Below are 27557 nucleotides of genomic sequence, written 5' to 3'. Positions count from 1 at the left end.
CACGGAAGAAGAGAACGGAAGAAAAGAACACGGGCAGCGTGCCGCGAACCGTCCGACCGGCCAACAGCTGCACAGTCGCATCTCCCTTGTCACCATTGAATATTTTCGTGACTGAGACAATCATCAACCTTGCGGCCGGCGCTTTGTGCATGCATCACACTCTCGTCGTTCGATTTGTCACAGTCGCGTAATAATAGCAGGCAAGAAGTATCCAACCCTGGGGCAGGACGAGCGACAAGCAGAGAAAGCATGGCCTGGCGTCTGCGTGCTGATGGTTCATAGTTGTGTCCATCACGTCGTCGGCACGCTGGACCTGCAGTAGCGCCATGTGTGGCGCTGGAAGCACGTTGAACCGACGATTCTTCGGTGCGGTACGTAGCGAACATGAACGCAGACAGCACAAAACCCAGGAATCTGGCTGTTCTAGAAGACTGATGAGAAGAAGATTGCCTGTCTGCACTGCTGCAGCGGAATGGGCGAGCCGATGTCCCTTGGGCTTTTTGGACCTAAGCCTTCGGCACAGAAGTCCTCGAGACCCTGTCCGCCAGGACATGAACACCCCCCTCCTTCAACTCTGGTCCATTTCCATCTACGGTCATATGTCCGGCACAGGTGCCTATAGCACTTTACACAAGGCCCTCGCGACGACTGCAGACGATCCGGCTCGGGCATTTAAAAATGATAGGTGACAATTCCAAATACAGAGGCTAACCATGTGCTGTTAAGCACTGTTTCTCCAGATGTGACTGCAGTGACTGCACGTACATACATGTATGATGTACGTTTGAACCCTCCTCAGGTCTCGTCGTGACCAGGGTTCATTGCACGTCTGCTGTTGCATTCTGACACGACCAAGAATTCGCCTGCGTTCTCACGTACTATTCCGTTGGGGCTGGCCAACGCAGCATGGGCACGCATGAACTGCTGGAGCATCTTCGGTGCATTGTAGGGTAGGATCCATCCTCCTCGCCTCCGGCAATAACGTAGTGTGCATCCGTACGAACAAAGTGACAAGTCCACTGTTGCGGATAATGGGAGGAACATCTTATCACTTTGATCGCCATCCAGACCATCCCAGCGATCACCGACCACCCATTTGATCGTGATCCACAGTCCTCAATCGCCAGAAGGACGACGTGTGTCGTATTAGCCTGCCTCTTCCAGGTGCTGGCTGATGAGTGCAGTCGTTGTCGTATATTCGTGTTGTCATGCGCAGTGCATGTTCCAGTTGGAGCTCTGGATGAGCTCCGTCTACTGAAGACGAGCCTGCATATGCGAATTCGCTAAGCGATACATCGCGCCATCACCAGCTCACCATCTTCGTTTTCCTGTTCTTGATCGTATAAGTAGGCAGTAATAATAAATATTCATCCGCCGTCCAGTGCTCGGTCGAGGTGTCGGGTGTCTGGTGGTGAAACCTCGCCGACTGAGCCCGGCGGCCAGGGACATGGGTCTTGGGGCTCCACACACTCACGCAGGGGCTTCTTTAGTCTGACATCTTGGCATCAACAAGGGATCCACGGAACTGGCTGTTGCGAACTTTCGAAACCGCGCTCTCCTGTCTGCGTCAGTGCGACTGTGCGTCTCGAACGAGTTCCTCGCTGAGTGTAGCACAGAGATTGGCGTCGGCGATCTGGGGGACCGGAAATATTGATGGGGGTTTCCGGGCTGGGCAGAACTAGCAATGCACTCAAGGGCGGAGAGGTTGGTAAATTGGTCAAGCCAACAACACGGCTCGGTGATTGTGGGTAAACGGATGCTTTGCAGATATTTCTTGTCCATGTGAAAAAGGCCCAAATGTTGCTGGGTTGCTGCTGCCTTCGACATGCGGGGGCGGGGAAGTTCAATAAGTTCTCAAGACACCTTGCCAGATTGGGTAGTTGAGACTCGAGAGGCTATCATAATGATTAGAAACTGTAGATCTTCGTTGGTGTCGGAGTATTGGAGACTGGGCGATGCGTCGCGGTCATGATCATGACGCGCACCTTGGGACAAATTTTCAGCCTCGTGGCCTGGTTGTGTCTGAGGCTCAAGCGTCAGTTACAAAGCGGTGCATAGAAGGGACAGCGCGATCCCACGTTGCAGCGCAGCTCGGAACCGTGTCTAATGATTATCAAATGGCTTCTGAAGCCAACATGGGCCGGGAGGCAACCTTTGCGACTGGCGGGCCGTTCTGTATCCGTATTGGAGCTGGAAGCGCATTTCGCGAACAAACTAGCCAGGCACAACCCCAGGCATTCGGAAGCCTGCGTGAGCGCAGCCTCGGCCCAGGCCGTCGATGGCAGACAGAGAGTGATGCTTCCAGCTCTCAAGTGTTGTAGGCTTCCGCCTTAGCCTTTAGCAGGTAATTAACTGCATCTCGCAAGCCATGTTTGTAGGGGTCGACATTAGCGATGCTATCCCCAGTCCCAAACCATCAAGTCGAAAGCATCGCAGTTCACAGCCCCGGCCCTGGACGTTGTTTCTTCGGAAGCGGGGATGATCGCCCTGGGCAACTGGGGCACGGATCCCCTGGAGCCAAAGCGTCGTGAAAGTGATGAATCCAGACCAAGTTCGTGGTTGTTGGTGGGACGATCATGAATTCATTGGCATTTTGCGCGCTGTCCTGCGACTGATATCGTGCACCGTCATCATCAATCGACATGGCACGAATATGTACGTTGGCTGACGATAGGTGCTGAAGTGTAGAAAGGCTTGCTGATTGTCAGCTGTGATAATGACACACCATCCCCACAACAGTCAGGGGCATGTATGGGAAAGACGCACAGGGCCCAGCAGACCACTCACGGACACGGCACACGCTTTGAGTATTTGAGAGGTCGATGAGCAAATTCAGCACTCAAGCTTGTGATGCCGTCACTGGTCACAATGGCGTTTAGTGAGATTGCGCTCCTTTCGAAGACGACGGTGGGCGCACAATCAAGAACGCAGAGGTCGACGGCAAAAACGCACAGATGTGAATCGAGCCCTTCGGCGGCACAGTGAAGGGTCTGGCTTCCAATCGGAAGTGTCACCAGCATACCAAGCTCTCCGTTGCATGATGGCTGCTGGCCGGTAGGTGAAAATTAGGTAGAAAAGTGTGGCGTGCTGCATGGCCGCAGGTGAGCTTCATGCTTGAAAGCACAAACCGTGCTCATTGGCGGGCACGTCTGTGCAATGTCGTACGCCTTGGTGACAGCAGTCGCTTGTGCAGTGTGACATTGTCGAATCAACTTGTCGAGACGCGAGTGATCAAGGCCGCGTGAGCCTGTGCGTGGCAGATAATACTGTTGACGGTAGCTGAGCCTTCTTCATCTCTCAGTATGACAGTACCTAATTATCCTACCTTATCCATAGCATTCATCGGCTCAGAGTGACAGACATGCAGGGGTGGTGAGCCGGCGCGCGATAGGGCGGGTGTGTCGCGGCACCTGCGAGTCTCAGGGCCACATGTTGCTTCAAAGATCGTTGTCGAGTCATCATTCAGTTCTTGGTGACTTTGTGGGGTCTGCCAATGCGAGCCAACCGGCGACTAGCACAGAGCACAAGCGTTAGCCTTGACTGAAATCCAAGTCGTCGCCGTGCGAGTCGATCTTGGTAAGAAAACCGCGGCTAAGAAGATTAGTGCCGGTAGTTCCCATCATGCAAGTCGAGATAAGGAATGTGCAGCCACCAGCTCTGTCTGTCGCCTGTCTCACGTGGGCGACTGGAGGATGGGCCGTGAACACAGGACTGACCAGGCTGGTTCCGGTTTACGAGGAGGTTACGTACCTTTATCTACGGTCAGTAGCCTGGCCGCAGATCGCAGCCAGATCGTCGCGACGAGTCGAACACGGGTAGTATCTGGGTGAGATCTGGCGTTGCGATCACGTCGTGTCCGAGTCGTGAAGCTCGCAAACCCTTACCCACAGCTGAATGGGGCCTGCCCATGCGGTTCATAAACGCCGATCGACAGCATCCGGTAGTCATGAGTAACTGACTCATTCTTGATCGGTTCATGCTGCTACGAGGCCAGACAACCAAAGTACAGGGTTGAGATGGGAATATGTGACCAGGTCAATCAATGACGGGAGTTGAGGTTGACACCTCCAAAGGCCACTTCCGCGCGGTGGCAGGCAGCTTCGCGAGACTGATGAAGCCTTGCAGGTTCCAAGGCAGGTGCTCGATCTTTGCCAAGACCGTACGATCGCCGTGATAAGGTAAATATCAAAATGCACCTGCCTTTGGGTACTAAGTAAGGTTGGTTGGGATGCCGGAGGAAGGAAGGAAGGAAGGAAGCAACTCTGATACTTGACAGGCCGACTTCTAATCCACCTCTTGCACCTCACCCTAACCCTGTCGAAACTCGAAAGCGAAACACTGCCGCGATCATCATGATGTACGTTTCCTCCTCAGTCGTTCACCGGACGCGACACGAAAGTGTGTCTCCCAATGACTCGCACAATGGCCGTCAAAGGCCACGCTCAGCGTGCACACGCGCCTCACCGTTGGCAGCAACAGTCCACCATCTTAGTTCATCGACAGATGAGCGGCATCTGCCATTGCTGTGTCTAGTCTCTTACCATCTTACGCACAGCATTCCAGGTCGCCTAAATTCGGGACTGGACTGGACTGGACTGACTGGGGTCCGCCAGGGGCGGCCTACGTTAGGGCCCTAGTCCACTGGTCTGCCCCCTGCGCCGCGTCCCCGGAAGCCGCTGTATTTGTATAAGACTGGACCCGCAGATGCAAAGTCCCAGTCCATCGCCAGACGGCCCACGCAGGTGCCCCTGCCCAGCCTTTGGTCCGTCGCCGAAACTGGCAGCGGACGACGCACTTCACAAGTTCGCCTCGAAGCTCACGCGCATATTCAATTCTCCCACCCCCTCCACCAGGGGCTGGCTGTACCTTGCCTCAACACGTACCAATGGGCGCCGCAGGCGTGCCTGGCACCTTTCTCTGCGCCCCCCTACCACGGTGCCATTGGCCTCGCACCCCTCCACGGATGAAGATGGCAAGATGCACTGCTTGCTTGCTCGCCCCATAACTGGCCTCGGCGGATGGTGCTGCTGAGTAGCAGGGGTCCCATCTTCTCGACCCTCGCCCAGGGCTTGCCTGCCTCGCGCGGATGGATACTTTATGTTCGACCTCGCCCTGCACCTCGCGGGCGAGATCTGGGGCTCTCTCGTCTCTGACTTCTTCAGCGAATATCTCTCCTTGCGTCGCAACACTGCATCCATTCCTCCTCTGCTTGCGACCTCTTGTGCCGACGACTTCGGTCGTACCCGGGGACACACTCTTTCTTTGTAGAGTCCAAGGTCGCCGTTGGCTGTGCAGCATTTTCGACACGCATGCCCTCTTACTAGCAAGCAGACACTCGCTATCAGGACGCGGGCGGAACTCGCATCCGACTGTATCGCATCGTTCTTCTTCGTCTTTCGTTGGCCCCTGGCCTCCCCATTACTCGATTCACCATGGCCAACCTCACCCTGGATGGTGTGAACTTGTGCCCGCCCCCATTCTATGATGTGAATCTCTTTGGGGATGGTGGCTGTGAGTTTGCTCGTGTGCGCTCGCCGTGCCTGTGCTGAGTGCTAATGTTGCGACAGTCACAGAGGGTCGGATCTGTCAGCGAGTCTCAGACGAGCTGTCGTGTTGCCTGCCTTGCCCCATGACACAATGGGTATATCCTGATACCTTCAACACGCTGACGGACGCCGCCAACTGGGTCGCCACGGCGAGTGGCATCTGCTGCCTCTTCCTCCTCGCCTCATGGGCCTGTCTCCCCGTGGAGAAGACGAACCGCCACTACCTGAGCGTGGGCATTACAATTGGCGTCCTGCTCATGTCCTTTGGCTTCATCATCCCGCTTGCAGCGCAGACTGATCAGTGCTATGACAAGATCACTCCGCACAGCATGCACACCAACCCCTCCTGCGGTGCCTCTGGAGCCTTCCTGCTCCTGGGCGGGTGGGCTGGCGTCATGTGGGCTTTCCTTCGCTCCCTCTCTCTCCACCTCCAGATCTGCTGGCAAGTTCTGGTCGGTCGAAACTTTATGATCTTTGCCCAGGCGGCGGGCTGGGGCGTTCCCGCCCTCGGCCTGGTGCTGGCCCTGGTCTTCAGCGGCGTGTCCTTCCGGTTCGGGGAGACGTGCCACATCAACCACACGAACAGCATGGAGGCCTTCTGGATTCCCCTGCTGATCTTCGCCGGCGCGACTGTCGTCATTACCTTTGCCACGTTTGGCTACTGCATCAAGGTCTACCTCTCCGCCCTCGGCGACAGCAGCGCCTCGACCGAAGGCTCTAACCTGCCGACACACTCGTCCATCGCCCGCTCTCACTACTCGCCTCGTCAGGCCTACCGCCGCGTCAGCCGGGTCATTGGGCTCCAGTGGCGTGGTATAGCCATTGTACTCATCATCATCGCTGATGTCATATTTTTTTCTATTGTCTTTGTGTTCCAGGATAGCAATGTCGAGTCGGCCACGGGCAATCCCAAGACGAACGCGGATTGGAATTCGTGTGTAGCGGAGGCAGGAGGTGATAAGAACAAGTGCCGTGGCGACACCAGCAAGGCGGCTGAGGCATGGAGTCTCTGTCTCATCGGGTCGAAAGGCGACAAGGACAAGTGCCTCAGCAAGGCGAGCAGCCTGGTTGTCAATCAGGCAACGGTCGGTGCGGTCCTTCTGCTGCTCACGGTAAGCGTCCCCTCGAGCCTCTGGCTCCTCACAGATTCCCCCGACTAACACGAACCAGCTCAACGGGCTGTGGGTCCTCTTTCTCTTGGGCCGCTGGAGCATGGTCATGGGCTGGGTCGACCTGATCCCGTGCATCCCGCGCCGTCGCAGGCACGAATTCGTGTCGGCCGATGCCCGCCACGATGACAAGCAAGAAACACGTGCGTACGAAATGCTCTCCAAAGACACGAACGTGGAGATAACACCACTGTCCCCAGTGATGAAGTCGCCTCCCGAGCCCGAGGCCGGAAGGTCTACGCCCGACTACTTTGGCACGACGGCGCGATACCACGCGCCCTCGCACTCCTACTCGAGCCCGCGCCCACCCAGTCCGCCGCGGTGGAATCCCAACCAGACCTTTGCGACTTCGCAGAAGGCCTACCACGCACCGCACTACGACGACATGAACCCGCTGGGCATGAACAGGCTGTGATGGGGGGGGCGGGGAGCTCAAGAGAGAGGAACATGAATGGGTACGCTCCGCGGCGACCGAGAGTCGTAATGCGTTTCCGACCTTGCCCGCGAGCGAGGCACGAGTGCAACTGGCGCAGGGCGAGGAAGGTGGCGTCAGATTGACAGGTTAACAGCTCGCCAGAAACATCGTGTGAAGCATCGTGTGCCTGCGGCGACAGGCCGCCGAGCTTGCAATTGCTGCTTGGTTGAAAACAGAGGATGGCACACAGAGCATGCTCAGGCCAACGTGCCGAGCGCACCAGTCCAGGCTGTCTGGTAGATGCGTACGAGAAAAATCGCGTCGGCCCCGATGGAAAAGGGGAGCAACTACCGAAACTTGCGCAGCGAGTAGGAGCTTCTCCCGGACGCGGACCAGCATAGTCGGCGTATGGCCTCTGACTCGGACATGCGAGTTATAGAAGAAGTCGACGGACTCCGAAGTGATCACAAGAGTCCGGAGGGGGAAGCTGAGACATGATGTGATTGGCGATTGCGGAAGTGACGGAAGAGAGGGAGCTATCATGCCGTCATGCTGTTGTGCTCTCACCGGTGAGCAGCAGCAAGGGTGGGTAGCGTCCACGTCGCTGGCTCATGGGAATGTTGCATAAATGAAACAGAATAAAGTAATTCTCAAAACTCTTTCCATCGTGGAGCGCCAAACTGCGAATCTACGATTGCTGTCTCTGGCTGGTTGATACGTAATCGTCATGTTTCGGGTAGTTTACGTAGTCCGAGTAGACTGGCCCGGCATTCGTACCCGGATATATAATAATTATGGTCCTCGATCGGGCTGCCGGCTGTTGCACCCAGTGGAAGGATCCGGCAGCTCGAATTAGAGCTTTCATGTAAGCATGATGTCGCGTGATCCTACTGCCACACTAGTAGTAGGTAGTCTGAGGTTCTGAGTCGAAGACTGGACCGAGAACCCGCGCCAAGACATTGGGCCACAGAAGATAAAGAAAAAGACCCGATGATACCTCTGTACATACATGCACGTATACGTATTCGTAGGGCTGCCGGTCTGCTCGTGTGCTCAGCAAAGTGTCTGTGTACGTGTACGGAAACTGATGTTTGACAGAGGGCGCCCGATGACTATGGGACTCTCTTCGTAGTGGTATCTTGCTCGCGTGCACACATGCAGCCAGCCAACAACGCTCGCGTGCCCTGGTGCCTCCCTGTGCGTGTTCCTCGGGGTGGTGATGACACCGGCACCTTCGGGACAGCCCCATCGTCGTGGCAGGCTGACGGGCGAAACAGAGTGCTCGCGCGCGCGCGCGCTCGCATGTTGAGCGAGGCGGGGAGACGGACGGGGACTGGACACACCATGACAAATGGGTACGGTAACCTTGGCTGGGAGCCGGACGTACCGGATGACTGTTCTCTTACTCGATGAGCAGCAATATGTGATTTTTCTCGATTGCTTTTGAAGGCGGCCCTGCCTCGTCTTGGGCAGCGTCTGGATGGTGTCCTTGATTCTTCCTCGCTCGCTGACTCCCGTCTCCTACCTTCACTTAATATACGGAGTATGTACGATACGCTAGGTGACGACATTCACAGACTCCAGTCCTCCTACACGTGCTTCACGAATCGGGCAACGGGCACCGAGCAAACACAGCTGAAGGGCAGTCGGAGCAAACGACATATTGAAGACTGAAGCTACCAACTTCACCAACCCAATTCCTCTGGCCCAACGTTAAACAAGTCCGCGTACAATAACCGACATGTTCAAGATGGTGGGCGCTGGTGGGGCGCTGCGCGTACAGCTCCCGCAGCTCGGGGACCGGCTAGGGGCGATTGGCGGTGGTGCCTGGCCCTTTGGGGCTTCTGCCGCCGCTGCCAGGGGCCACCAGAAGGAGAAGGAGCGGCACTACCGCCAAGCTTCCGCAACTACATCTTCAAGTTCCTCCTCCTCCTCCTCCAACAACTCCAACTCCTCTGGCTCCTCGCCACGACTATCCGGCAGATATCGAGACGACGACCACGACGACCGCGAGTGCGACATTGAGGCACTGTCCCTCGGGGCTCACGACCTCCCGCCTCCCGCACACCAGTCCCTGCGCCGGAGCTCGAAACGGAGACGGCGTCCCCTCCCCCGCTGTACAATGTTCCTCCTCTGGCTCGTCCTGCTCCTGGGCGTCTACGGCATCTACAAGTACCGCGCCGAAAAGGCACTCAAGGTCCGCTGGACGCCCGACCTCGACACCCTCAGCTTCAGCCAGCAGCCCCTGGCCGCGCCGCCGCACCACCTCAACACGTCCAACTACAAGTTCCCGCTGCGCACCGAGGGCAGGAATGTCGTCGACGCCGACGGCAAGCGCTTCAAGCTCGCCAGCGTCAACTGGTACGGCGCCTCGGACGAGCTCTTTGTCGTGGGCGGCCTCAACATCCAGCACCGCAGCGTCATCGCCGACACCATCAAGAAGCTCGGCTTCAACAGCGTCCGCATGCCCTACGCCGACGAGCTCGTCACCGCCAACCCCGTCGTCGACCCCAAGCTCCTCACCAAGAACCCGGACCTCGTCGGCAAGACCGCCCTCGAGATCCTCGCCGCCGTCACCACCTCCCTCACCGACGCCGGCCTCGCCGTCATCATGAACGACCACATCACCGCCGCCACCTGGTGCTGCGGCGCCGACCCCTGCGACGCCGGCTGGCAGAACGACCACCTCGGCCCCATCTGCCGCGTCAAGCAGACCGAGGAGGACTGGATCCGCAACTGGGAAACCGTCATGCGGCCCCACGTCGACAACCCCCTCGTCATCGGCGTCGACCTGAGGAACGAGGTCCGCGGCCTGTGGGGGACCATGCCCTGGTCCTCCTGGGCCGCCGCCGCCGAGAGGGCCGGCAACCGCCTGCTCAAGATGAACCCCAACTGGCTCGTCGTCGTCGAGGGCACAGAGTCCGGCAACGACATCTCCGGTGCCCGCACCCGCCCCGTCCAGCTCGACGTTCCCAACCGCCTCGTCTACTCCGCCCACGCCTACGGCTGGTCCGGCTGGGGCAGCCTCGGCGGCCGCTTCGTCCAGCGCTCCTACGAGTCCTTTGCCGCCACCATGCAGTGGAACTGGGGCTACCTCCTCGAGCAGGGCATTGCCCCCGTCTGGGTCGGCGAGCTCGGCGCCTCGCACTCGCCTGGCATGGGCTCGAGGAACTATTGGGCCAACCTGTTCCGCTACCTCAAGTACCACGACGCCGACTTTGGCTACTGGGCGCTCAACCCCAGGAAGCCCAGGCGGAACGCGGCCGAGTCGTATGCCCTCGTGCAGGATGACTATGTCACCCCCATACTGGACTATCGGATGAAGGATATGCTGGAACTCATGTCGCAATGATGTATGTGTGTACGAAACTTGATGACTTTTGGATAATCAGCGTTATGAACAATTCTTTCATTTTGACTTGCTCCTAAATTCAGACGTGACCAGTCCAGAGAAAACACCCAAACGTAACCCAGACGCCACGCTCCAGAACGACTAGATCAGATCAAAACAGACACAGCATGCCCGTCTCCACATGTCTCGTCACCTCATATGTCAGGATGGTATGGTCCCGATAATGCAGCATGATCCGGTACCGCAGCGGCGTCTCGGCAGCCTGCCGGTCACCACCCCTAGCCTGCGGTACCCGGCCCACGGCCAGTCCATGCAGGGGCCGCTTCGTGCCGTCGTGTCTCCTGTACCGCGCCTCCTCACTCTTCCTCGGCAGAACCGCCTCCAGACGCATGCCGTATTTGAGACGGGACGAATCGCCACGATGATTAACAAGGGGGTGCATGCGAGCATTCGCCAGACACGTCAGTGTCGCCAGCAGAACCCGTCCCGTGGCCGAGCCGATGACCACCATGCACAGCTCGGGTACGTGGGCCAGCATGTTGAGCCGGCTCGTCGTCATGAACAGGTCCGTGTCGGGTCCCTCGTGCGCCAGCTCCTCGCAGCGGAGGGCGTCCGAGCAGTAGAGGCCTATCTTGTCAAAGAAGCTGCCAAACGTGGCCCGCACGGCAGGGATCAGCTCAAAGTCCTTCTCGTACGTCCGCAGGATCGTGTAGCCATGCGCCAGGTCGTGCGCCGCGTCGTCGTGTGGCAGGTTGTTTTGGTACAGCTCCCGGCAGTACTCCTTGGGGTACACGAAGCTCATCGGGTCGCTATAGGCCTTGCGGGTCCCTGTTTTGCAGTCGGGCGTGGGGTCGGGTAGATGCCCTTCCGGCCACTCGTGCCGTATGGCCCCCAGGTGCGGATGGTATACCCGGGGCACGGGAAGGCTGCCTTGGGCATCGGCCGCGGCCATCTCTCCGCGCGTCTCGTTCAGGTGGTTCTCGACGGCCTGCGTGATGAAGGAGGCGAGGGGAATCGGCGCGGGCCCGGGGTCTTCTGCCAGAACAGTACCATGATGGATACCGCTGTTTTCGTCGTCCTCCTCCTCGTCATCGTCTGACTCGCCTTCTTCCTCTTCTTCTCCTTCCTCCTCGTCCTCCTCCTCGTCTTCCTCTTCTTCCGATTCATCTTGAGAGGCGGACAAGTCACTGTCCAACGACAGCGGCAGCGGTGGCACAAAGCATCGTGACGGATTGTCGGGTATATTCTGCAGCGCCGTCGCAATGTTGGCGCGGCGAAATTGCGCGGCGCTCCCCGGATAGCTGAGGCAGATGCTATTCAGGGCCAGCCCCGTCAACTCCTGTATCGTCTTGACTGTCATAAAATGCTTCCTGTGCAGCGCGAGGACGCCCCAGCCCCGGGACGACTGGCCCATCTCCTCCTCGCTCTGGCGCAGGTACCCGTCGGCGGGTCGGATGCGCAGCACCCCACGGTTGGCACGCCAGATGTCGGCGACGAAGACGGCGCCGTTGATGTCGATGGCACAGATCTTCTCCGCGTTCCCGTGCTCGTCGTCCATGAAAGTCACATTGGGCAGGTTGCTGGTCTGCGCCGGCAAGGCCACGATGATGCGCCAGTCGCGGCAGCGCGCGCGGACCCTGTCCTCTGGCGTAGTGCACGCCGCCTCGCGGGCCGTGTTGCTGTGCAGGGCAGGCGCGAGGACGGTGACCTCGGCGCGGTTGGTGCTGACGGCGATGAGGCGCGACTTTGTGTGTATGGCGAGACCCCAGGCACTCTTGTTGACGTTGGAGCGGAAGCACGGTCTCAGAGGCCTACGGCTCCTCTCCGACTGGCTCTCCCCGTAGGCGTGCGCTGCTATGTCCTGGGTGTAGTACGCGGTGACGTCCCCATTGTCGGCGCAGCCGAGCAGGATTTCGTCGTGGCCCAGCAGGCCCACGATGATGTGGTTGAGGGACTGCCCCCGGAAGACAGTATCGATGGCGCCGCCCACGTCGAGGCCCTGCTTGGTGGGTTCGAATCGAATTTTGACCTGCGGGTGTTTCGACAGGTTGGGCGCGGCCGTGAGCATGGGACGATAGACGAAGACATGGTTCTGGTAGGCGGCAAAGTACAGCTGGGAAGAGTGTCAGATAGCCACCTCGCATGGGGGACGGAGGGAGAATTGGGTGGACCAACATTGTAGACACTCGACAGCGCCGTCAGGTTGTTGCGATGCGCTTGACAGTCCGGGACGAGGTAGAGGAGGGGGTCCTCGCCGAGGGTGTCGACGGGTACGTGGTAGGCATCGGTAGCGGGCCAGGCCAGCGAGGGCGGCACCATCCTATACGCACGCCAGAAGGTCTCGCGCTGGCGCAGTGCGCGCAGGGCGTCGGCGTCGAAGCGCTCGGAGCCCTGGTGGTGACATGGTCCGACGACGAGGCCAGTTGGTGGCGGTTGGGACATGCTCGATGTCGGGGCGGGGAGGGGATCAGCAGCCTCCTTTGCTGCGCTCAGCAAGGGGCCTCGAGTGCGGAAGCATGGACGTCTGGTCGCTTGTCGCAAGCTTTTCTGGGCGGCCCTTTTGGTCGTTGGCCGATGGTTGGGGGGAGGACAGCGCGGGACGGGCGACGTTTGTTTGTCGCGAACGAGGACTGGAGTGTGGCGAGGGGATTGGCCAAGTTGCAAGGGTCGCTCGCGCCTGTGATCGCGGGGTCCCGTGACGTGCATCTTTGCGTGATATGAGCTACCCTGCGTTCATTCATGTCCGGCTGCAAAGTCGCCTACCCTGAACAGCACCTAGTCTCACACCTAGCTGCGCTAATAAGTTCCCGAGCGTGGCTTACTACGATTATAACCGAGGCTACAGTGACACCGGTTGATTTGTCTGTGAAGCGCAACTTCATTGGCCCTACGGTAGCTTCATCTATCGATAGGATTATGCATTAACAATGGCAGGGCGTGAAGTGATGACATGCAGGTAAGATCAGCGACAAGTCGTGGCACGAGATGCGCACCAGTCTTATATATATCGAGTAGCAATGGTCTGGCACGGTGGACTTCTGTTGTGAACTCTTGTCACGCCTTTCAACTGCAGGCATGCTTGAAGGCTCAAGCACCTGGGCCGAGAACGGACAAGGCCGGGGTGGATCTGTGGAATGAATGCCGGCGTATGATGGCGGATCCGGAGATCGGACGGGGCTCGGGGGGCCCAGTCTGGCTCCGGGGAAAAGGACGACCCGTCACCTACGGGACGGACGCTGGCTGCAAGGAAGGAAGGATCGATCCGAGGTGCAGGGCGACCATGAGCACCAAGTCAGTGGTCAGTGGTCAGTGAACTGGGAAGGCGCGCTTGGCGAATGAGGGCGAGGGCGATGACATGATGCACTGCCGTCACCCACTCTCGATGTCGGCCTCTCATTGGTCCGCATCGACAGACGCCCCAGTGGGAGGCCGCCGGATTGGTCGGCAGCTGAGAGACGGCTGGAGGGTGACCTAATTGCAGGAATAATGAATTGGGCTCGACGCGGCGGCAACTTTTACGTTGCCTGATGAGTTTCCTGGACCCCTAGTCCCGCCGCTATCGCCCAATCACCGCCAGCATCGACTTATCGCTATCGTCCGACGGCTCCATGACATGATGAATCTACAACTGGCCGGCAATCCTATCTCGCTCTCTGCGCTGCTGAGCATCGAGGCTGGGCCTACCATAGGTACTTAGCTATTAATTATGTTGCCGGCTCCCCGATTTCATCCGCCGAATGGGTCTGGATCGCCGCATCACGTCAGTGTCGTCGTTGAACATCTGAGGCTGCTCCAGAGACACCAGGCGTGTGTCGTATCTTGAATCTTGACGATGGCCTCGAAACTGCGGGCAACTTGTCTGTGCCCACGATACGTAGACTGGTGATGGATGGATACTACTCACTATCTACCGTACGACATTTAAGCTTACTTCCGCAATTCACGAGTACGTAACACGCAGCAATCACTTCATGGAGACAAGCAGGGCTCAGTATCACGGCTAGAAATTCGTACATCCCACGTTGGGCTGAAACATAAGATTGCAGTCATGGACAGCGGTCCAGCGTGTCTCAGCTACCTACGTACTCAACTTAATTCATACGGACAAGGAAAGGGCCAGAAAAGAAAAGATCCGGGGCCCAAACCCATTTGCAATCGAAAAACGTCAACACAGCCGCCCCCCCCAGATGTCAGTCTCCCATTGAGAAATTCGAGACCCAAGACTCAAAACAACGGGGTTGTATGGGCGTCGAACGAATCGTCGTGCCGCAGGGAATGCGTCTTGTCTCTAGATCAATTAATTAGTTCCCGAGTCCTTGGTGCCGTCCTGGCGCTCTTGATCTTACGTGGAACGATGACTGACTTGCACGGCACTGCCCACCCCCCCCGTGCGTTCCCGATAGTCGATATCCCACCCACTCTCTCTCTCTCTCTAGGTACTACCACGGCTACTACTCTCGCTGTGTGCATGATCTGCGTCCTGGTCTTATCAAGATAGGGTCCTGGGGCTGGGGGCCACACGTCCGTCCACCCAATTTGGCCCCAGTGGCCACCCCCTCGACATGCCATGCCTTTCGCCAGAGATAATGTGTGCTAGTAATAGCAACGGTAACACGCGACAGCTATCTATCCTGATCAAGGGGTCCGTCCGGGGGCCCATCCTGTCCTGCCCGATGGCTGGAATCGATGAATGATATTTAGCCTCTGCCCACTCCCCCGGATGGAAGGCCTGCATCTCTTCAATTCACTGGTATTGCCTGTCCGATCCTTTCTGCATTGTCTGTCACTCGAGTCTGGCATCTGGTCCCTCAAGACTCCAAGGATCTCCAACAACCTGTGATTGATCATTACTCTCGAATAAATCCGACCAGCATTGCGAGATAGGGCTTGGCACGGGTACACACCCATCTCAGACTGACTACATCGTCACCACAATATACTGGAATCCGACTCCTACCACCCCTTCTCGACGACAGAATATCGATACACGACGCCATCATGTCCTACTCACACATCGGCGCCCCGGTGCCCTTCAACGGCACGGACGAGGTCCGCGGAGGAGACTCTTGTACGTCCAACCCCCGAGCCACTTCCGTTTCGCCCATTGAAGCACCAGCCAGACTGACAATGAGACTGCAGACACCGAGAACCTCAACCAGTGGTACCAGGCCGGTGACCAGGCCTACATCCTCATCTGTTCCTGCCTGGTCCTGATGATGATTCCCGGCATCGCCTTTCTCTACTCCGGCCTCGCCCGCCGCAAGTCCGCCCTATCCATGCTCTGGGTCGTCATGATGTCCTTCTCCGTCATCGTCTTCCAGTGGTACTTTTGGGGCTACTCGCTCGCCTTCAGCCCGACGTCCGGCAACCCCTTTATCGGCGACCTACGCAACTTTGGCCTTATGAAGGTCTGGGCCGCCCCCTCGCAGGGCAGCCCCCTCGTCCCCGAGCTCCTCTACTCCTTCTACCAGATGATGTTCTGCGGCGTCACCGCCGCCCTCACCATTGGCGCCGTCGCCGAGCGCGGTCGCGTCATCCCCGCCATGGTCTTTGTCTTTTGCTGGGCCACCCTCGTCTACTGCCCCCTCGCCTACTGGGTGTGGAACGGCAACGGCTGGGGCTTTAAGAACGGCGTCCTCGATTACGCCGGCGGCGTCCCCGTCGAGATCGGCTCCGGCATGTCCGCCCTCGCCTACTCCTGGGTCCTCGGCCGCCGCAACGAGAAGATGATGATGAACTTTCGCCCCCACAATATCTCCCTCATCACCCTCGGCACCGTCTTCCTCTATGTCGGCTGGATGGGCTTCAACGGCGGCTCCGCCTTTGGCGCCAACCTCCGCGCCGTCATGGCCAGCTGGAACTCGTGCCTCACCGCCATGTTCGCCGCCATGACCTGGTGCCTTCTTGACTACCGCCTCGCCAAGAAGTGGTCCATGGTCGGCTGGTGCTCCGGCACCATCTCCGGTCTCGTGGCCGCCACGCCCGCCTCCGGCTTCATCGACCCCTGGGCCTCCATCATCCTGGGCGTCGTCTCGGGCGTTGCCTGCAACTTTGGCACCAAGAGTGAGTCCCCCTTGTCTTCTGCTTGTCATGAACCCTCCTAACAACCCCGCAGTCAAGTTCCTCATCGGTATCGACGACTCGCTCGATGTCTTCGCCGAGCACGGCATCGGCGGCATCGTCGGACTCCTCTTCAACGCCTTCTTCGCCTCGGGCGGCATCATTGGCCTCGATGGCGTCAACACCGGCACTCCCGGCGGCTTCCTGGACGGCAACTACGTCCTCATCGGCTGGCAGATTGCCGCCATTGTCGCCGGGTCCGCCTACGCCTTTGTCATGTCCGCCATCATCGCCAAGATCATCGACCTCATCCCCGGCCTCAAGCTGCGCGCCTCCGAGGAGGCCGAGCTCCTCGGCATGGACGACGACCAGCACGGCGAGTTCTCGTACGACTACGTCGAGGTCCGCAGGGACTTCCTCGCCTGGAGCCCCCAGCGCGGCGAGCCCGCCCAGGATGGCGACGTCCTCGAGCCCCAGCACGGCATCCGTGAGCATGCCCAGATGTCGTCGCCGCCCAGCAGTGCAGGGCATGACGAGAAGGCTCACCAGCCCCAGGCTGCTACTTCTACTGCTGCTGCTGGTCAGGAGCCGTCCGAGGCCGAGCCCGCGGCCGCTGCCGCCGCGCCCACGAACGAGAAGAGCGCTTGATTTCATCCGCCATGTCCCCATTTGAACACTTGCACATACACTAGAACATACATATAATATTTCTGCATGGGAAAAGAGACCTTGCAACGAGCAAGCAAGGGAAAAGCGACGGTACTGGAGTTGGGGAGCAAGTCTTTCTTTCGTTTCTTCTTGTTGTTCTGCATTTTAGACATGCTCCTCTGAGATGGACGTGTTGGATACCCGACGGATACTTCTTTATTTACCGCCTTTAAGGCCACGGCCAGGCCGGAAAGACAAAATGACATGAACTGTTCATTCAGTAGTGGGTCCATAAGTTATTGAATGTGTGATGTGACATGGTGGTCGTTGCTATACATTTGATCAAGATTAATTAGACGGGCGCGCCGTCAGTGACCTCGCCGTACGGCTTGGCCTCGTAGTCCCCAAAGCAGGCGTGCTCGTACTGTGCCTTTTCGCGCATGCCCTCCTGCACCTTGACAAACGTGTCGAACTCGCACCAGCCGTCCCTGCGGTCCGGGCCGCACTCGGGGAACGACTTGCCTAGGGGCAGCGTGCGTTGGTTGAGGACAAAATGGACGTACTTTGTCTCGCCGCCCCGGAGGTAGCCGTCGCGGTTGGGCGAGACCGGCTTGGGCGTGCGGATCACCTCAATGTCCAGACGCGCGCCAAACGGCGTGATGTGGGCGATCTTGTAGGCGTGGTCCAGCGGGTTCTTGTCGGCCGGCAGATCCTCCTTGAACTGCACTAGGCCAAACGCCGTCAGCACGGAGGCGATGTTGGTGTCATGCGAAAAGTCAAAGTACAGGCTCTGGTTCAAGGGGAAGGTCTCTGGCATGCCGTCGAGCGTCGTGTTGATCTGCGAGCCAGAGTACCCCAGCGTATGGTTCTGGAGCCGGGCCATGACCTCTTGCTGGTAGCCAAGGCCAACGGCGCGTCCCGTCGGGCTGTGAAAGGCACTGCTGCCAGAGAAGGCCAGGTCAATGGAGTAACCAAAGTCCTGCCACTCTCGGTACGTGAACAGCTCGCAGAACCTGCTGTACCCATAGGCGACGGTCTCGTAGGGGCACATGTTCTGAGCGGCATAGACGTCGTCGGTTGTCCATTCGAAGCCGCTCGTCATCGAGTTGAAACGTTCGACGGCTGCAGACGTATTATTAGCACAAACTCTTTCACGCGAGCGTCCATCCTAGTAACGCACCGTCCTTGAGATAAATGTCAACCCAGGTCTTCTGGGCCTCTCCGCCTGTGGACTTGGGGGATGCGTTTGGGCAGTTTAGTGAGCCGGCCAGGGAGTTGTTGAAGCCGCCGTCCTCAATGATCACCTCAATCGTCGCATTTTTCGTCCTGTGGACGGGTCAATACTGCATATCCCAAGCTGTGGCCGAATGTTGAACCCACCACTCGAGACCAAAGAAACCCGAGACCCAGTTCTCCGCGGACTTGAGCATGCGATCTTGTGTCTGGAGAACTGTTAGAAAAGGCTTTGCACATGCTCGATGGACAGGTGAGAGGCACATACCGTTGTGCGCACAATGAGCTTGCTGTTCGGGTTGTATAGCTTGCCATACATATAGCTATGCAGGACACCCGAGTCGTACAGCTCCTGGCGACCTTTGGGGACGAGGATCTCGGCGCCGAGCTGGTACTTCCAGTCCTTGAGGAACGCCAGGTCCCCCTGTGGCTTGAAGCTGTCTCCGAGGGGACCGAGTTTTTGGCCCAGCCCGGCCACATTGGATCCTGACGTGGGATACCGTGCACCGTGCCGAGACAGCATCTGAACCTGCACAATGTCGGCGCCCTCGGGGATGGGATACTCGTTGACGCCAAACCCAGGCGATGGCGAATACGGCGACAGGAACCCCATCATCTGGAAGATGCTCTCGTTGCCCTGCTGCATGCCCTCGATGGGGATGGACGTCTGCAGGGGCTCATTGGGCACAAAGGTCGCCGTAGGCTCAAAGACCCGCGTCTGGGCCATGAAGGCGGCCCGCCCAGTCGCGGTAGGCCCAGGCCATAGCTCCGGTGATGTCTGGAAGTACTGAGGCGGCTTGGGCCCTGAGCAGTCGCAGCCGTGCCCGGCACGCTTGAGGCCGCCGCCGACGTATGCGTAGGGCAGCCAACCGTAGATTGTGGTGGAGAGCAGGACGATGGTGATAAAGGTCAAGATGTAGGTTGCGTTGCGAAAGTGAGTGTCTCGTCGAACATAGAGTGCGGGCTCCTCGGCGTCGGCCAGCTGCGACTTGGAGGAAAGGCTGTCGTCGCTCTCCTTGGAGCGAAGCACAGGCCGGTAGCCTGTTCCTGTGGTTGGGCCATTGGCCGATGGGGACGCGGCAGTCATGGTGGGACCTCTGCGATGAGCAACCCCTGGTGAGGGCTGCTGCAACCTGCGCACGATGCCAGGGGCGAGACGAGGCGCGAAGCTGGGAGCCGGGCTACCGACAAGGACGAGCTATGCAATCGTGAGATGGTGATGTTGATGGTGTTGATGATGATGAAGATAATGATAATGGCAGCGCGACAAGCGACTCGTCAATGTCGAGTCCAAGACTCCGGCTGCTGCAAATGGGGAAGGAGCGACCGGGAGTGAGTGCTCAGTGAGGGAATTGAGATGTGGAGTATCCAATGAGGTAATTTGCGGGGCGACGAGCAGCACAGTGTTTCATAGACTGTATTTGTGCTGGCCTTGCTGGAAGTGGACTGTGCTGCACACTGTCCAGTCGCTGCCTCCTCCGTTTCACTGATAGATTTAGACTTGCTCTCCTCACTTCAACCTCGACTGTGGAATGCCGCTGCGGCCGTGCTTTGAAAGCCCCGGCTCGCATATGCACAATGCCACTCCTGACTCTCGCGGACCATGACCCGTCGACAAACATACATACATATCACTGCACGTCCTTTGCATAAGGAGGTGTGACTATTCTCTCCTGATCTGGACCAAGGCACGCACACCATTCAATGCATTCGAGATTGCCTGACAAACATGACGATACTTTTTTCAACAAGAACTAATTCTCACACTGGTTACAAATGTATGGAAACAGTAGAGTCGCCGCGCGCAGAGGCCACCACTCCAAGTGCCCACTCGTGTCCTGCAGTCTGCTGCACAATGTGAGCACTCGAGGCGTCCGGCCCCAAGGCTCTACCCGACGACGAGCCCGGACCGACTATCTAACGTTAGTTGGGCTGCGCTCGAAGTGGGTAGTACCCGGGAGGCATGGGCACCAGGTGCCACACCTTGCTTCGTCGGTGCTCGTCAAAGGCCTGGTACCACTCGTTGCGCAGCTCATCGGGGATCGCCCACCCCAGCTGATCGTCCCGGAGTCGCATGCGCACCAGGTGTCGTTTTTCCGCAGCCGCTGCTCCATCGACGAATCCCTGGCGTCTGTGGAGGACAGCGAGGTTGTTGATGAAGTGCAGGTCACCAGGCCTGGTCGTGATCGCAAGCTCCGTCGCCCGCGCAATCTTCTCCACCGCATCCAGTGCCTCGAGCTGCCGCTCGCTCAACGAGGGCAGGCTCTCGCAGCGCGGGTGCGTCTCGTTGCCAATCAGCGGCGTCCTCCCAAAATTCATCATTAGGCGACCTTCGTGGTGGAAGAGGATTGGACGGCATTGAAACTGCGGCCTGCACGTTTGTATGTTAGCCAACCGGCAACTCCGCCTGCATTCGCGCCCAAAGTCAGGTTCGCTTGGAGGGGGAGATACACTCACAACGCGAAAGGCCAGTCGGCACCGGCAAGAACGCGAAGCAGGTCCGGGCGATCTTTGGCCAGCACATTGTACACCGTGTAGCACGACGCAATGATGCACCGGCCACCCGAAGCTGCCGTGCTCCTCGTCATCCAGCTCACAATGTCTCCCGCCTCTTCATTGTGGAAGGTCTGCATCAAGTCTCAGCATGGAGCCCCCCCAACGACGACGCATGCACACGGCATCACTTACAATGGGGTTTGTCGAGTGGCGGTGGTGTCCTGCAGCGGCTGCTGATGAGTCGTCCGCGACGATGTGAACTAGTAGCCAGAGTGAGCTCCTACCGGACAAGCCTTCGCGACATGTTGCTCACCCATCATGTTGCCCTTGCGGTCCTGACGGCCGTGGCGATTGGCAATGTAGCACTGCAGACCGAGCTGTAGCATGCTGAGGTCTTCGACAGAGTACTCTTTCGGATTTAGACCACGCACCACCCCGAATCCGCGTCCTTGGTGTACCTCCAGCCTGAGAGCTTCGAGCCTCTTCCCCAGGTTGGGTAGAGGAAAGTTATCTCGAGACACTTCGTAGCCCTGGCGACCAAGTTCTAGAGCAGAGTTAGCCACTGGACATGGACAGCCCAACCAATCGAGTCTCGCACCTTTGAAGCACCGCAGGGCGTTGTTCGCCTCCTCTACATCGGCCTCGTTCATGCGGAGCACATATTCCTCCTCATTCGCGAACTGTGCGCCTTCCCATGCCAGCGGCGAGTCCACGGCACGAGGGAAGCCAGCTGGCAGGCCGGGGCCTGCAGCCAAGAGCCCAGAGGTCGGCCCCAAGGGCACCTGTGTCGAGGGCGGCTGTGCTGCGCAAGATGTCATGGTGATGGCGGTGTTGGGCTCGGGCGATATTGTTCTGGCTTGTGACTGCAAGTAGGAAGAGTCAGTTCGTCTGGGCGAAGGCTGATGTGCTCAAGTGCTGGGCTCAATGCGCACAAGACAAGGCTTTCTTATAGACGACGACGACGACGACTACAACAACGACGACGACGACCAGTGCGTTGACTGCGAGTTCGTGGTCTCCTTGATCGTCAAGCCGCAACGACTGCTTTCTTTCCCCTGCGTAATGTTGACAGCGGTCTCCCAATGACACCGCCGGTTCGGAAGGGTAGTTACATATTGTGTCGCGGTCTGCAAGGTACACATGTATTTACACGAATTGTAGTGCGGCAGACAACCGCCCCTGGCTGGGGGCAACATCCCCACAGCCAAAAATTACAGCATTTTCGTACCTATCATTGTGCAATGATGGGGCGTCGCCGTTGTCGAGGATCAGAAGCAACATACGGGTCGTCGACATGACCAGCCAGCGACGCGCTCTGTACTCCGTTGAGACCCGACCGCTGCGGCAGCCGTGATCAACCCGAAGGGAGATGGCACTAGTGTTCGTTTGCACCGGAATCAAGATGCGTGCCTCCCCGGGCGATGCACGCGAGCTATGCTTTTGCTTCCGCGTGCTGCACTCCAACTGTATGTACCCTCACCTACTACGTGTTAGTCCAACAAATATGTACCATGCAGGTGGGGGCGGCGGCGGCTCTTGGTCAACGTCGCACGGCCACAGGTCTTGACCGCACTCGCGTTGTGTTCCGTGGTGTCTGGGGGACGAAGTTGCGAACATTATCTCGATCGTCCTCACAAGAAGGGGATGGAGGGACGACCGCACCGCCATGTACACATGAACCACCCGGGTCGCTCCCGCTAACGAACACCATTGAGACAGATCGCCAGCCAATCTCAAGGCAGTCTGCGCTGTGGGAAAGGAGCTCTGCCGCGCGAGGTCTCATCATGGTATAGCTCCCTTGGACAAGCTGCCGTCCACACGGGTCTTGATCACATTACTAAATCGCCCGCCCGTGCAACCAGGGATGGCCGGGGCTCTGCCTGCGAAGAACCGGAGTTCGCTGTTAGCACAGTTTTCGCCGTTGGTCTGGCACACGGCACATGAGTGGTGGTGACGATGCAGAACAAGACAATCTTCGTGAATATTTCCCCCCATCCTTTTGGCGACGGCATCGGTGGCGCACAAGAGCGGTGACGCTTTCGACGCCTCCTCAGCTCGGCGATATCCTCTTACCAACCGACCTTTCGAAGCCAAACAGCTGGCAGATGCTTGTCGGCGCGGCGCCGTGCATGCATGCATGCAGACATACATACATAACTGAGCGACGTTTCTTTTGCCACCTGCAGCAGATTCTGCTTGACCTCGCTTTTGCCCACATCACCTGACATACGAGCCCACACTGACAAGTGAAGGAGATGGCAAACGAAACAAAAAAGAGAAAACTTGAGAAAGACCATTCAAATGGTGGACTGCGGTTGCCAATTCTCCTCGAATAGCTGGCTGACAAAGTACCAGTCGTTCTCGTAGTCGCCTCTTGCTCGGACTTTTTCCCAGTCGTGTTCTGTAGAGGTTGCACATTAGCATAATTGCTCCCAGATCTCGAAAACTCATGCGGCAGGGGGGCGGTGTGTGCACTCGATAGCTCGGGAGACACTCACTGGATTGCTTGGCAACCTGTCGTGTGGCTTTGACGAAGAGGATCTCATCTTCGTTCAAGCCTGCAAGCGTCCGGAGATCTTGATCCTTGCACTGATCTGAGAAAGGATAGACCCCCTTGTTGCAGTAATGGAAGTGTGCCAGCAGGACGTTGGCGCCTACCGTGTACTCTTGTCAGTCCTCATGACCTCTCACTGACACAACAACTGATGGGCACTTACCGACGTGGTACTCTCTGACGGACGCCTCGCGCGCGAATCGGACCTGACGAACGGATATTTAGCTCCCTCGGACGCAGTAAACTCCACACTCATCGATAACCTGGACCTACCTGCATACCGTTCTTGTCTTTGATGCCGTGCTTTTTGGCGTAGCGCGAGTCGTGGGCCGTGATCAACGCTGTGTTGTGGAGCAGCACGAAGCTGATGAGGTAAATGTAGAACCATGTGCTGTGCTTCTTCTTGGACACAAGCTTCTCCAGGCCGTCAAGGACCTCCTTCCTCAGCTCGGCAAGCCTGTCCATCAGCAAGATGTCCAGCTGCCTGCCCAGGACAGGCGGTACAGGCACCTTGTCCGGGTCAGGGCTGTCTTTGGGCAGCTGCTTGATACCCAATGTCTCCGACCCTTTGATGAACACGGACTTGGTGGTCAAGCGGACATACATCCAAAGCATAAAAGTCTTGAGCAAGAGGCTGCGTATCTCCAGTGGTGTCGATTTGTCAATGGCGCATGCGTGCATGCGCAAATACGTCTTGTGCACGAGCCCGTACTCCTTTGTGACATTGTGTAGCACTTGTCCAATGGACCTCTCGATGTACCGCTGGTACGCCCCGGCGCTGCTCTTGAGGTCGACCAGCGCATATGGCGTGCACGAATGCGAGCATTGCTTGCCAGTCTTGTCACGGTACGTGCGGTTGATTTTGTCGCCAGCTTGCGGAACGAATCGCCGTACGGCAAGTTGAATCACATTGACCGAGTAACCTTCCGCCAGGCTGATCGATTTGACCTCCAAGGATGCCCAGCCCTCACTGGCGACGCTTGGGACATTGTCGGTCCAGCGTTGCGTCCACTCGTAGCCCGGAACGTTGCCAGACTTGTTCAATTTCACATCGGTGATCTTGTACCGCAGGCACGGCAATCTACCGGCTCGGGTATTGGCCACCTTTTTACAAGTCATGCACGGACCGGTCGGATCTTCTGTGTTGTGTTCACACTATATGAAAATCAAGTCAGTCACAACCGATCGTCTCCTTCGTGGCGGCATGCGAGCGTGTGAACAGCCAAAGCACTACTCACCCGAATGCGCTGCATCCTGCACCTGATGCATGAACCGATCTTTCTAGTCTGCGCTGTTTGCTCGCGCAGGCTAAGGTCTTTGAACGGGCCGCGTTTGCCACCGCGTTGATTTGGCACCAAAATACTGTACTTGGAGTTCAGTCGCTCCAACTGTGCAACATCAAGCCGAGAACCTGCGAGAACCTCGCTATGTACATTGCAAGATTGCACGACCGCGGCTTGGTTGGCATGCGACTGGTGATCCGCCATGGTAGTCGGCGGGAGCACCTGAGCGAAGTTGGCCGAGTTCGAAGCAAGCGGCGGGCGGTCATGAAAGCCATGTTCGCTCTGGTGAGAAGCTTGAGTAGGTACATAGTATGATCTTGGAACAGCACGAAAGTCTCGAGCGCCTTCATAGACCGAGATCCGTCTGCCATCACTGTGGTTGACATTGTCAGGACACCGTGCCGCCGCACCTGGCGCAGATGCCTCGACAGTAAGACGGTCTCTGTACGCCAGCACATCTGGCCGGGCAGTCGATTGTTCCCCCCGGTGCGACTCCGGGACAGTATATTGCATAGAATGCGACTTCTCCATGGTGTACGACTTGACGGGACCGTGCATGATGAGTTCCTCTTGTTGCAGATGCTGATAGTCTGGCGAGTCATGTCAGTATGCTCCAAACAGCTGAACACAGTCACGATACGCGGCTTCTCGTGCATTCCGGTACTCAAGTTAGAGCGTCGTGAGACGGTTGGGGGAAAGCGTACCGTCATGAGGAACTGCCCAGCCAAAGCAGTTTGCAAGGCAAGTTGGACACCGCATCATTTCTTGTGATGCGTACGGCGGTGGATAGACTGCTTCGCATGTTTCACCCCTATCACGGTGGGCAGCCGACCTTTGGCCCTTGGGGATCTCGGCGCGCGAGGGTGAGCCTTCACCGGAAGAGGATGTACTGTCTTCGCGACTGACGCGTCTGCGTTTGCGCGACTGCCACTGGCACTGACAATCACGCGATGGACTGTAGACAGACGAGGCGAATCCACTGCACTCGAGCGGGTAATGGGATCGCCACCCACTGCCGTCGGGGTCGTGCCTGTGTTGAGAAGCGGGAAAGGGCAGCTCCGAAACGAGGGCATCGGGCGCTGGGGGCAGAGCGTAGGCAGACTCTGGAGCCCAGCAAAGGCCAGATGCTGGGGGATTGAAGGCGTCGTGAGACTCCTATCAACGGATCAGTACACCGCCTGGACCACAATATTGGCAAGAGGCTTGTTGGTGTGCCACGACGGGAAGAAGACAATGAGAAAGGGGGGTGTATGTGGATGACTCCTATTTATTCAGGATGAGGCAGGGAACTCGGATCGAAGCAGTCGCCGTGTTATGGAGAAGGGAGATCAGACATGTATCCCTCATGCATCAAGCCGTCGGCATCGTGTGTACGAGAGATATGATATGTGATAAAAAAGGAGCAGCACTCACCATGTGGCCAGAAGCAGCTAATGTAACTCCGTGAGACAGACAGGGTGTGAGGAACCGGAACCTTGGAGCGCTGAGTGGGAAAGGAATGATCGATGTACCGACGCCAGGGTCAATGAAGTATCCGGGACACAGAAGGAAAACACAGGCAGGGAGACCCAGGCGGCGGGTACTCTGTAGAAGTGCGCAGGCGGCAACGGAAGCACAACGGGACTAGGCAGGCGACAGCGGAGAGACACGGGAGGGGTGGGTGCCCAGCGGCGCCACCAGAATCACCACAAAGAGACGATCCAGGTCAGATGCTAAGTTGAGGTGCTCAGTGCGCTTTTCCCCGTCACGGACCGATCAGCATACGTATGGGGCAGCCGGGGAGCGAGCACCTTGGCGCAAGCAGAAGCGGCGTCAGGCCTCTGGATCAAACTGGCGAGGCTGGTCAGGCGGTAGTCGACTGGGTACGTAGTAGAAATGCCAACTGGTGACGAACGCTGATGTTGAACGATCCGGTAGCACCAAGGAGGAGGAGGGGGCGCCAAAAATGCGTCGTGAGACTTTCGGCTGCCGCGCTCGTTGCAGCTGTCGTCAGACTGTCAAAGCGGTCGGGCAGGTTACTCGAGCGGCAAATGCTGTGTTGCGGCCGTGAATGCAGCTGCAGCTGGTCCGACTAGGGATGTGTTGACAGCGATATTATCTCGCGAGTCTTCTGCTGAGGAAAGAGAGACTCGGTGAGGGAATGCGCAGTAAAGCATCAGGACAGCCCGTGCTGAATTGTTGCTCACTGGTCTGAGGGATACTCTCGCAGCCCAGCGGAACGGACAGGGGACTGGATTTGATTTGGGATTTGGGATTTGGGATTGGCGCAGGCCACTGTCGCCCATTGGGCCGCGCCAATGGTAACGTAACCCAGCCAGCTGGCGCTGGTAATAGGTACTCGGACTCGGGGCCGCCTCGACAGTACGTACATGCGGCGTCCGTACGTACTTGTACATGATGGCGGGCTCTGGTCCCTGGAGTCCATGTCTGGGCTGGACTCTGGAGTCTGGAGGCGGGAGGGTGGAGACTTGCGGTCGACGGGCCGCGGCCGCCCGCCTGGCTTGATCCGACCTTGGGTCGACAACTTGGAGCCAGTCAGCGCCAGAATGTGCGTAGGGGTCTGATGCTAGACTCCAGAGTCGTTCCTGAAAGGGTATCGGTGAGAGTTGAGGTGCGATTATAATCATGCGGCCAAGATGTTAGCATGTGCCGAACGGTGTCTGCGTATTATCGCATCCTGTCGTGTTGATTCACAACTCCCAGCACAGCTGCGTCTCGAGGCTATCACGATTGCCTGCAGTTCGCTGGCAAATCGAGCCGCGCAATGGAATATCAGACTGATGTCTGCGTTAGGATCGTTG

General features: G+C 58.0%; 8 protein-coding genes across 8 annotated transcripts; 3 read left to right on the top strand and 5 right to left on the bottom strand.

Annotated features, from left to right (window-relative positions):
* Nucleotides 1-5432: 5432 nt before the first annotated feature.
* Nucleotides 5433-7130, top strand: F5Z01DRAFT_670478 (G-protein coupled receptor; the record flags this gene model as incomplete). The annotated part of the gene is made up of 3 exons (XM_046264566.1): nt 5433-5511; nt 5568-6658; nt 6717-7130. The coding sequence occupies 3 exons, from the start codon at nt 5433-5435 to the stop codon at nt 7128-7130; spliced, it is 1584 nt and encodes a 527-aa protein (XP_046121741.1).
* A 2122-nt stretch (nt 7131-9252) lies between these two features.
* F5Z01DRAFT_615854 (glycoside hydrolase family 5 protein) lies at nt 9253-10482 on the top strand (the record flags this gene model as incomplete). Its single annotated transcript, XM_046260880.1, has 1 exon — nt 9253-10482. The coding sequence occupies one exon, from the start codon at nt 9253-9255 to the stop codon at nt 10480-10482; it is 1230 nt and encodes a 409-aa protein (XP_046121740.1).
* Nucleotides 10483-10633: 151 nt separating this feature from the next.
* On the bottom strand, nt 10634-12924 carry F5Z01DRAFT_670476 (uncharacterized protein; the record flags this gene model as incomplete). Its single annotated transcript, XM_046264565.1, has 2 exons — nt 10634-12595; nt 12658-12924. The coding sequence occupies 2 exons, from the start codon at nt 12922-12924 to the stop codon at nt 10634-10636; spliced, it is 2229 nt and encodes a 742-aa protein (XP_046121739.1).
* Nucleotides 12925-15349: 2425 nt separating this feature from the next.
* On the top strand, nt 15350-17366 carry F5Z01DRAFT_302556 (ammonium permease MepC). The gene is made up of 3 exons (XM_046258891.1): nt 15350-15550; nt 15622-16545; nt 16598-17366. Exons 1-3 carry the CDS (start codon nt 15481-15483, stop codon nt 17188-17190), a joined length of 1587 nt encoding a protein of 528 aa, XP_046121738.1. The 5' UTR covers nt 15350-15480; the 3' UTR covers nt 17191-17366.
* Nucleotides 17367-17472: 106 nt separating this feature from the next.
* Nucleotides 17473-19833, bottom strand: F5Z01DRAFT_644198 (histidine phosphatase superfamily). The gene is made up of 4 exons (XM_046262764.1): nt 18692-19833; nt 18571-18632; nt 18371-18516; nt 17473-18312 (listed from the first exon to the last, which is right to left on the bottom strand). The coding sequence occupies exons 1-4, from the start codon at nt 19508-19510 to the stop codon at nt 17543-17545; spliced, it is 1797 nt and encodes a 598-aa protein (XP_046121737.1). The 5' UTR covers nt 19511-19833; the 3' UTR covers nt 17473-17542.
* Nucleotides 19834-20235: 402 nt separating this feature from the next.
* F5Z01DRAFT_302356 (uncharacterized protein) lies at nt 20236-22038 on the bottom strand. Its single transcript, XM_046258890.1, has 5 exons — nt 21518-22038; nt 21233-21463; nt 21112-21179; nt 20881-21050; nt 20236-20794 (listed from the first exon to the last, which is right to left on the bottom strand). The coding sequence occupies exons 1-5, from the start codon at nt 21735-21737 to the stop codon at nt 20347-20349; spliced, it is 1137 nt and encodes a 378-aa protein (XP_046121736.1). The 5' UTR covers nt 21738-22038; the 3' UTR covers nt 20236-20346.
* Nucleotides 22039-22840: 802 nt separating this feature from the next.
* On the bottom strand, nt 22841-24726 carry F5Z01DRAFT_692675 (uncharacterized protein; the record flags this gene model as incomplete). Its single annotated transcript, XM_046266194.1, has 5 exons — nt 22841-23320; nt 23418-23573; nt 23637-23679; nt 23747-24628; nt 24712-24726. 5 exons carry the CDS (start codon nt 24724-24726, stop codon nt 23217-23219), a joined length of 1200 nt encoding a protein of 399 aa, XP_046121735.1. The 3' UTR covers nt 22841-23216.
* A 1703-nt stretch (nt 24727-26429) lies between these two features.
* On the bottom strand, nt 26430-27487 carry F5Z01DRAFT_302333 (uncharacterized protein). Its single transcript, XM_046258889.1, has one exon. It carries the CDS (start codon nt 27381-27383, stop codon nt 26772-26774), a length of 612 nt encoding a protein of 203 aa, XP_046121734.1. The 5' UTR covers nt 27384-27487; the 3' UTR covers nt 26430-26771.
* Nucleotides 27488-27557: the final 70 nt, after the last annotated feature.

Source organism: Emericellopsis atlantica, assembly GCF_019669845.1.
Source record: "Emericellopsis atlantica unplaced genomic scaffold F5Z01scaffold_3, whole genome shotgun sequence".
NCBI classification, from domain to species: domain Eukaryota; kingdom Fungi; phylum Ascomycota; class Sordariomycetes; order Hypocreales; family Bionectriaceae; genus Emericellopsis; species Emericellopsis atlantica.
Note: the sequence above shows the minus strand (reverse complement) of the source record. Positions and strands in the feature narration are given on the sequence as shown.

Excerpts from the sequence above, each read along its gene's own strand:
- F5Z01DRAFT_644198 (XM_046262764.1), bottom strand. The coding sequence starts at position 19,510 with ATGACTGCCGCGTCCCCATCGGCCAATGGCCCAACCACAGGAACAGGC. Across the intron at positions 18,633-18,691 it reads AGCTCATTGTGCGCACAACG|ACACAAGATCGCATGCTCAA; the intron begins GTATGTGCCTCT and ends ACAGTTCTCCAG. Across the intron at positions 18,517-18,570 it reads GGTTTCTTTGGTCTCGAGTG|GACGAAAAATGCGACGATTG; the intron begins GTGGGTTCAACA and ends ACCCGTCCACAG.
- F5Z01DRAFT_302333 (XM_046258889.1), bottom strand. The coding sequence starts at position 27,383 with ATGATTATAATCGCACCTCAACTCTCACCGATACCCTTTCAGGAACGA.
- F5Z01DRAFT_302556 (XM_046258891.1), top strand. The coding sequence starts at position 15,481 with ATGTCCTACTCACACATCGGCGCCCCGGTGCCCTTCAACGGCACGGAC. Across the intron at positions 15,551-15,621 it reads GGTCCGCGGAGGAGACTCTT|ACACCGAGAACCTCAACCAG; the intron begins GTACGTCCAACC and ends ATGAGACTGCAG. Across the intron at positions 16,546-16,597 it reads CTGCAACTTTGGCACCAAGA|TCAAGTTCCTCATCGGTATC; the intron begins GTGAGTCCCCCT and ends ACAACCCCGCAG.
- F5Z01DRAFT_302356 (XM_046258890.1), bottom strand. The coding sequence starts at position 21,737 with ATGACATCTTGCGCAGCACAGCCGCCCTCGACACAGGTGCCCTTGGGG. Across the intron at positions 21,180-21,232 it reads CCGCAAGGGCAACATGATGG|TTCACATCGTCGCGGACGAC; the intron begins GTGAGCAACATG and ends TCTGGCTACTAG. Across the intron at positions 21,051-21,111 it reads GCCACTCGACAAACCCCATT|ACCTTCCACAATGAAGAGGC; the intron begins GTAAGTGATGCC and ends GACTTGATGCAG.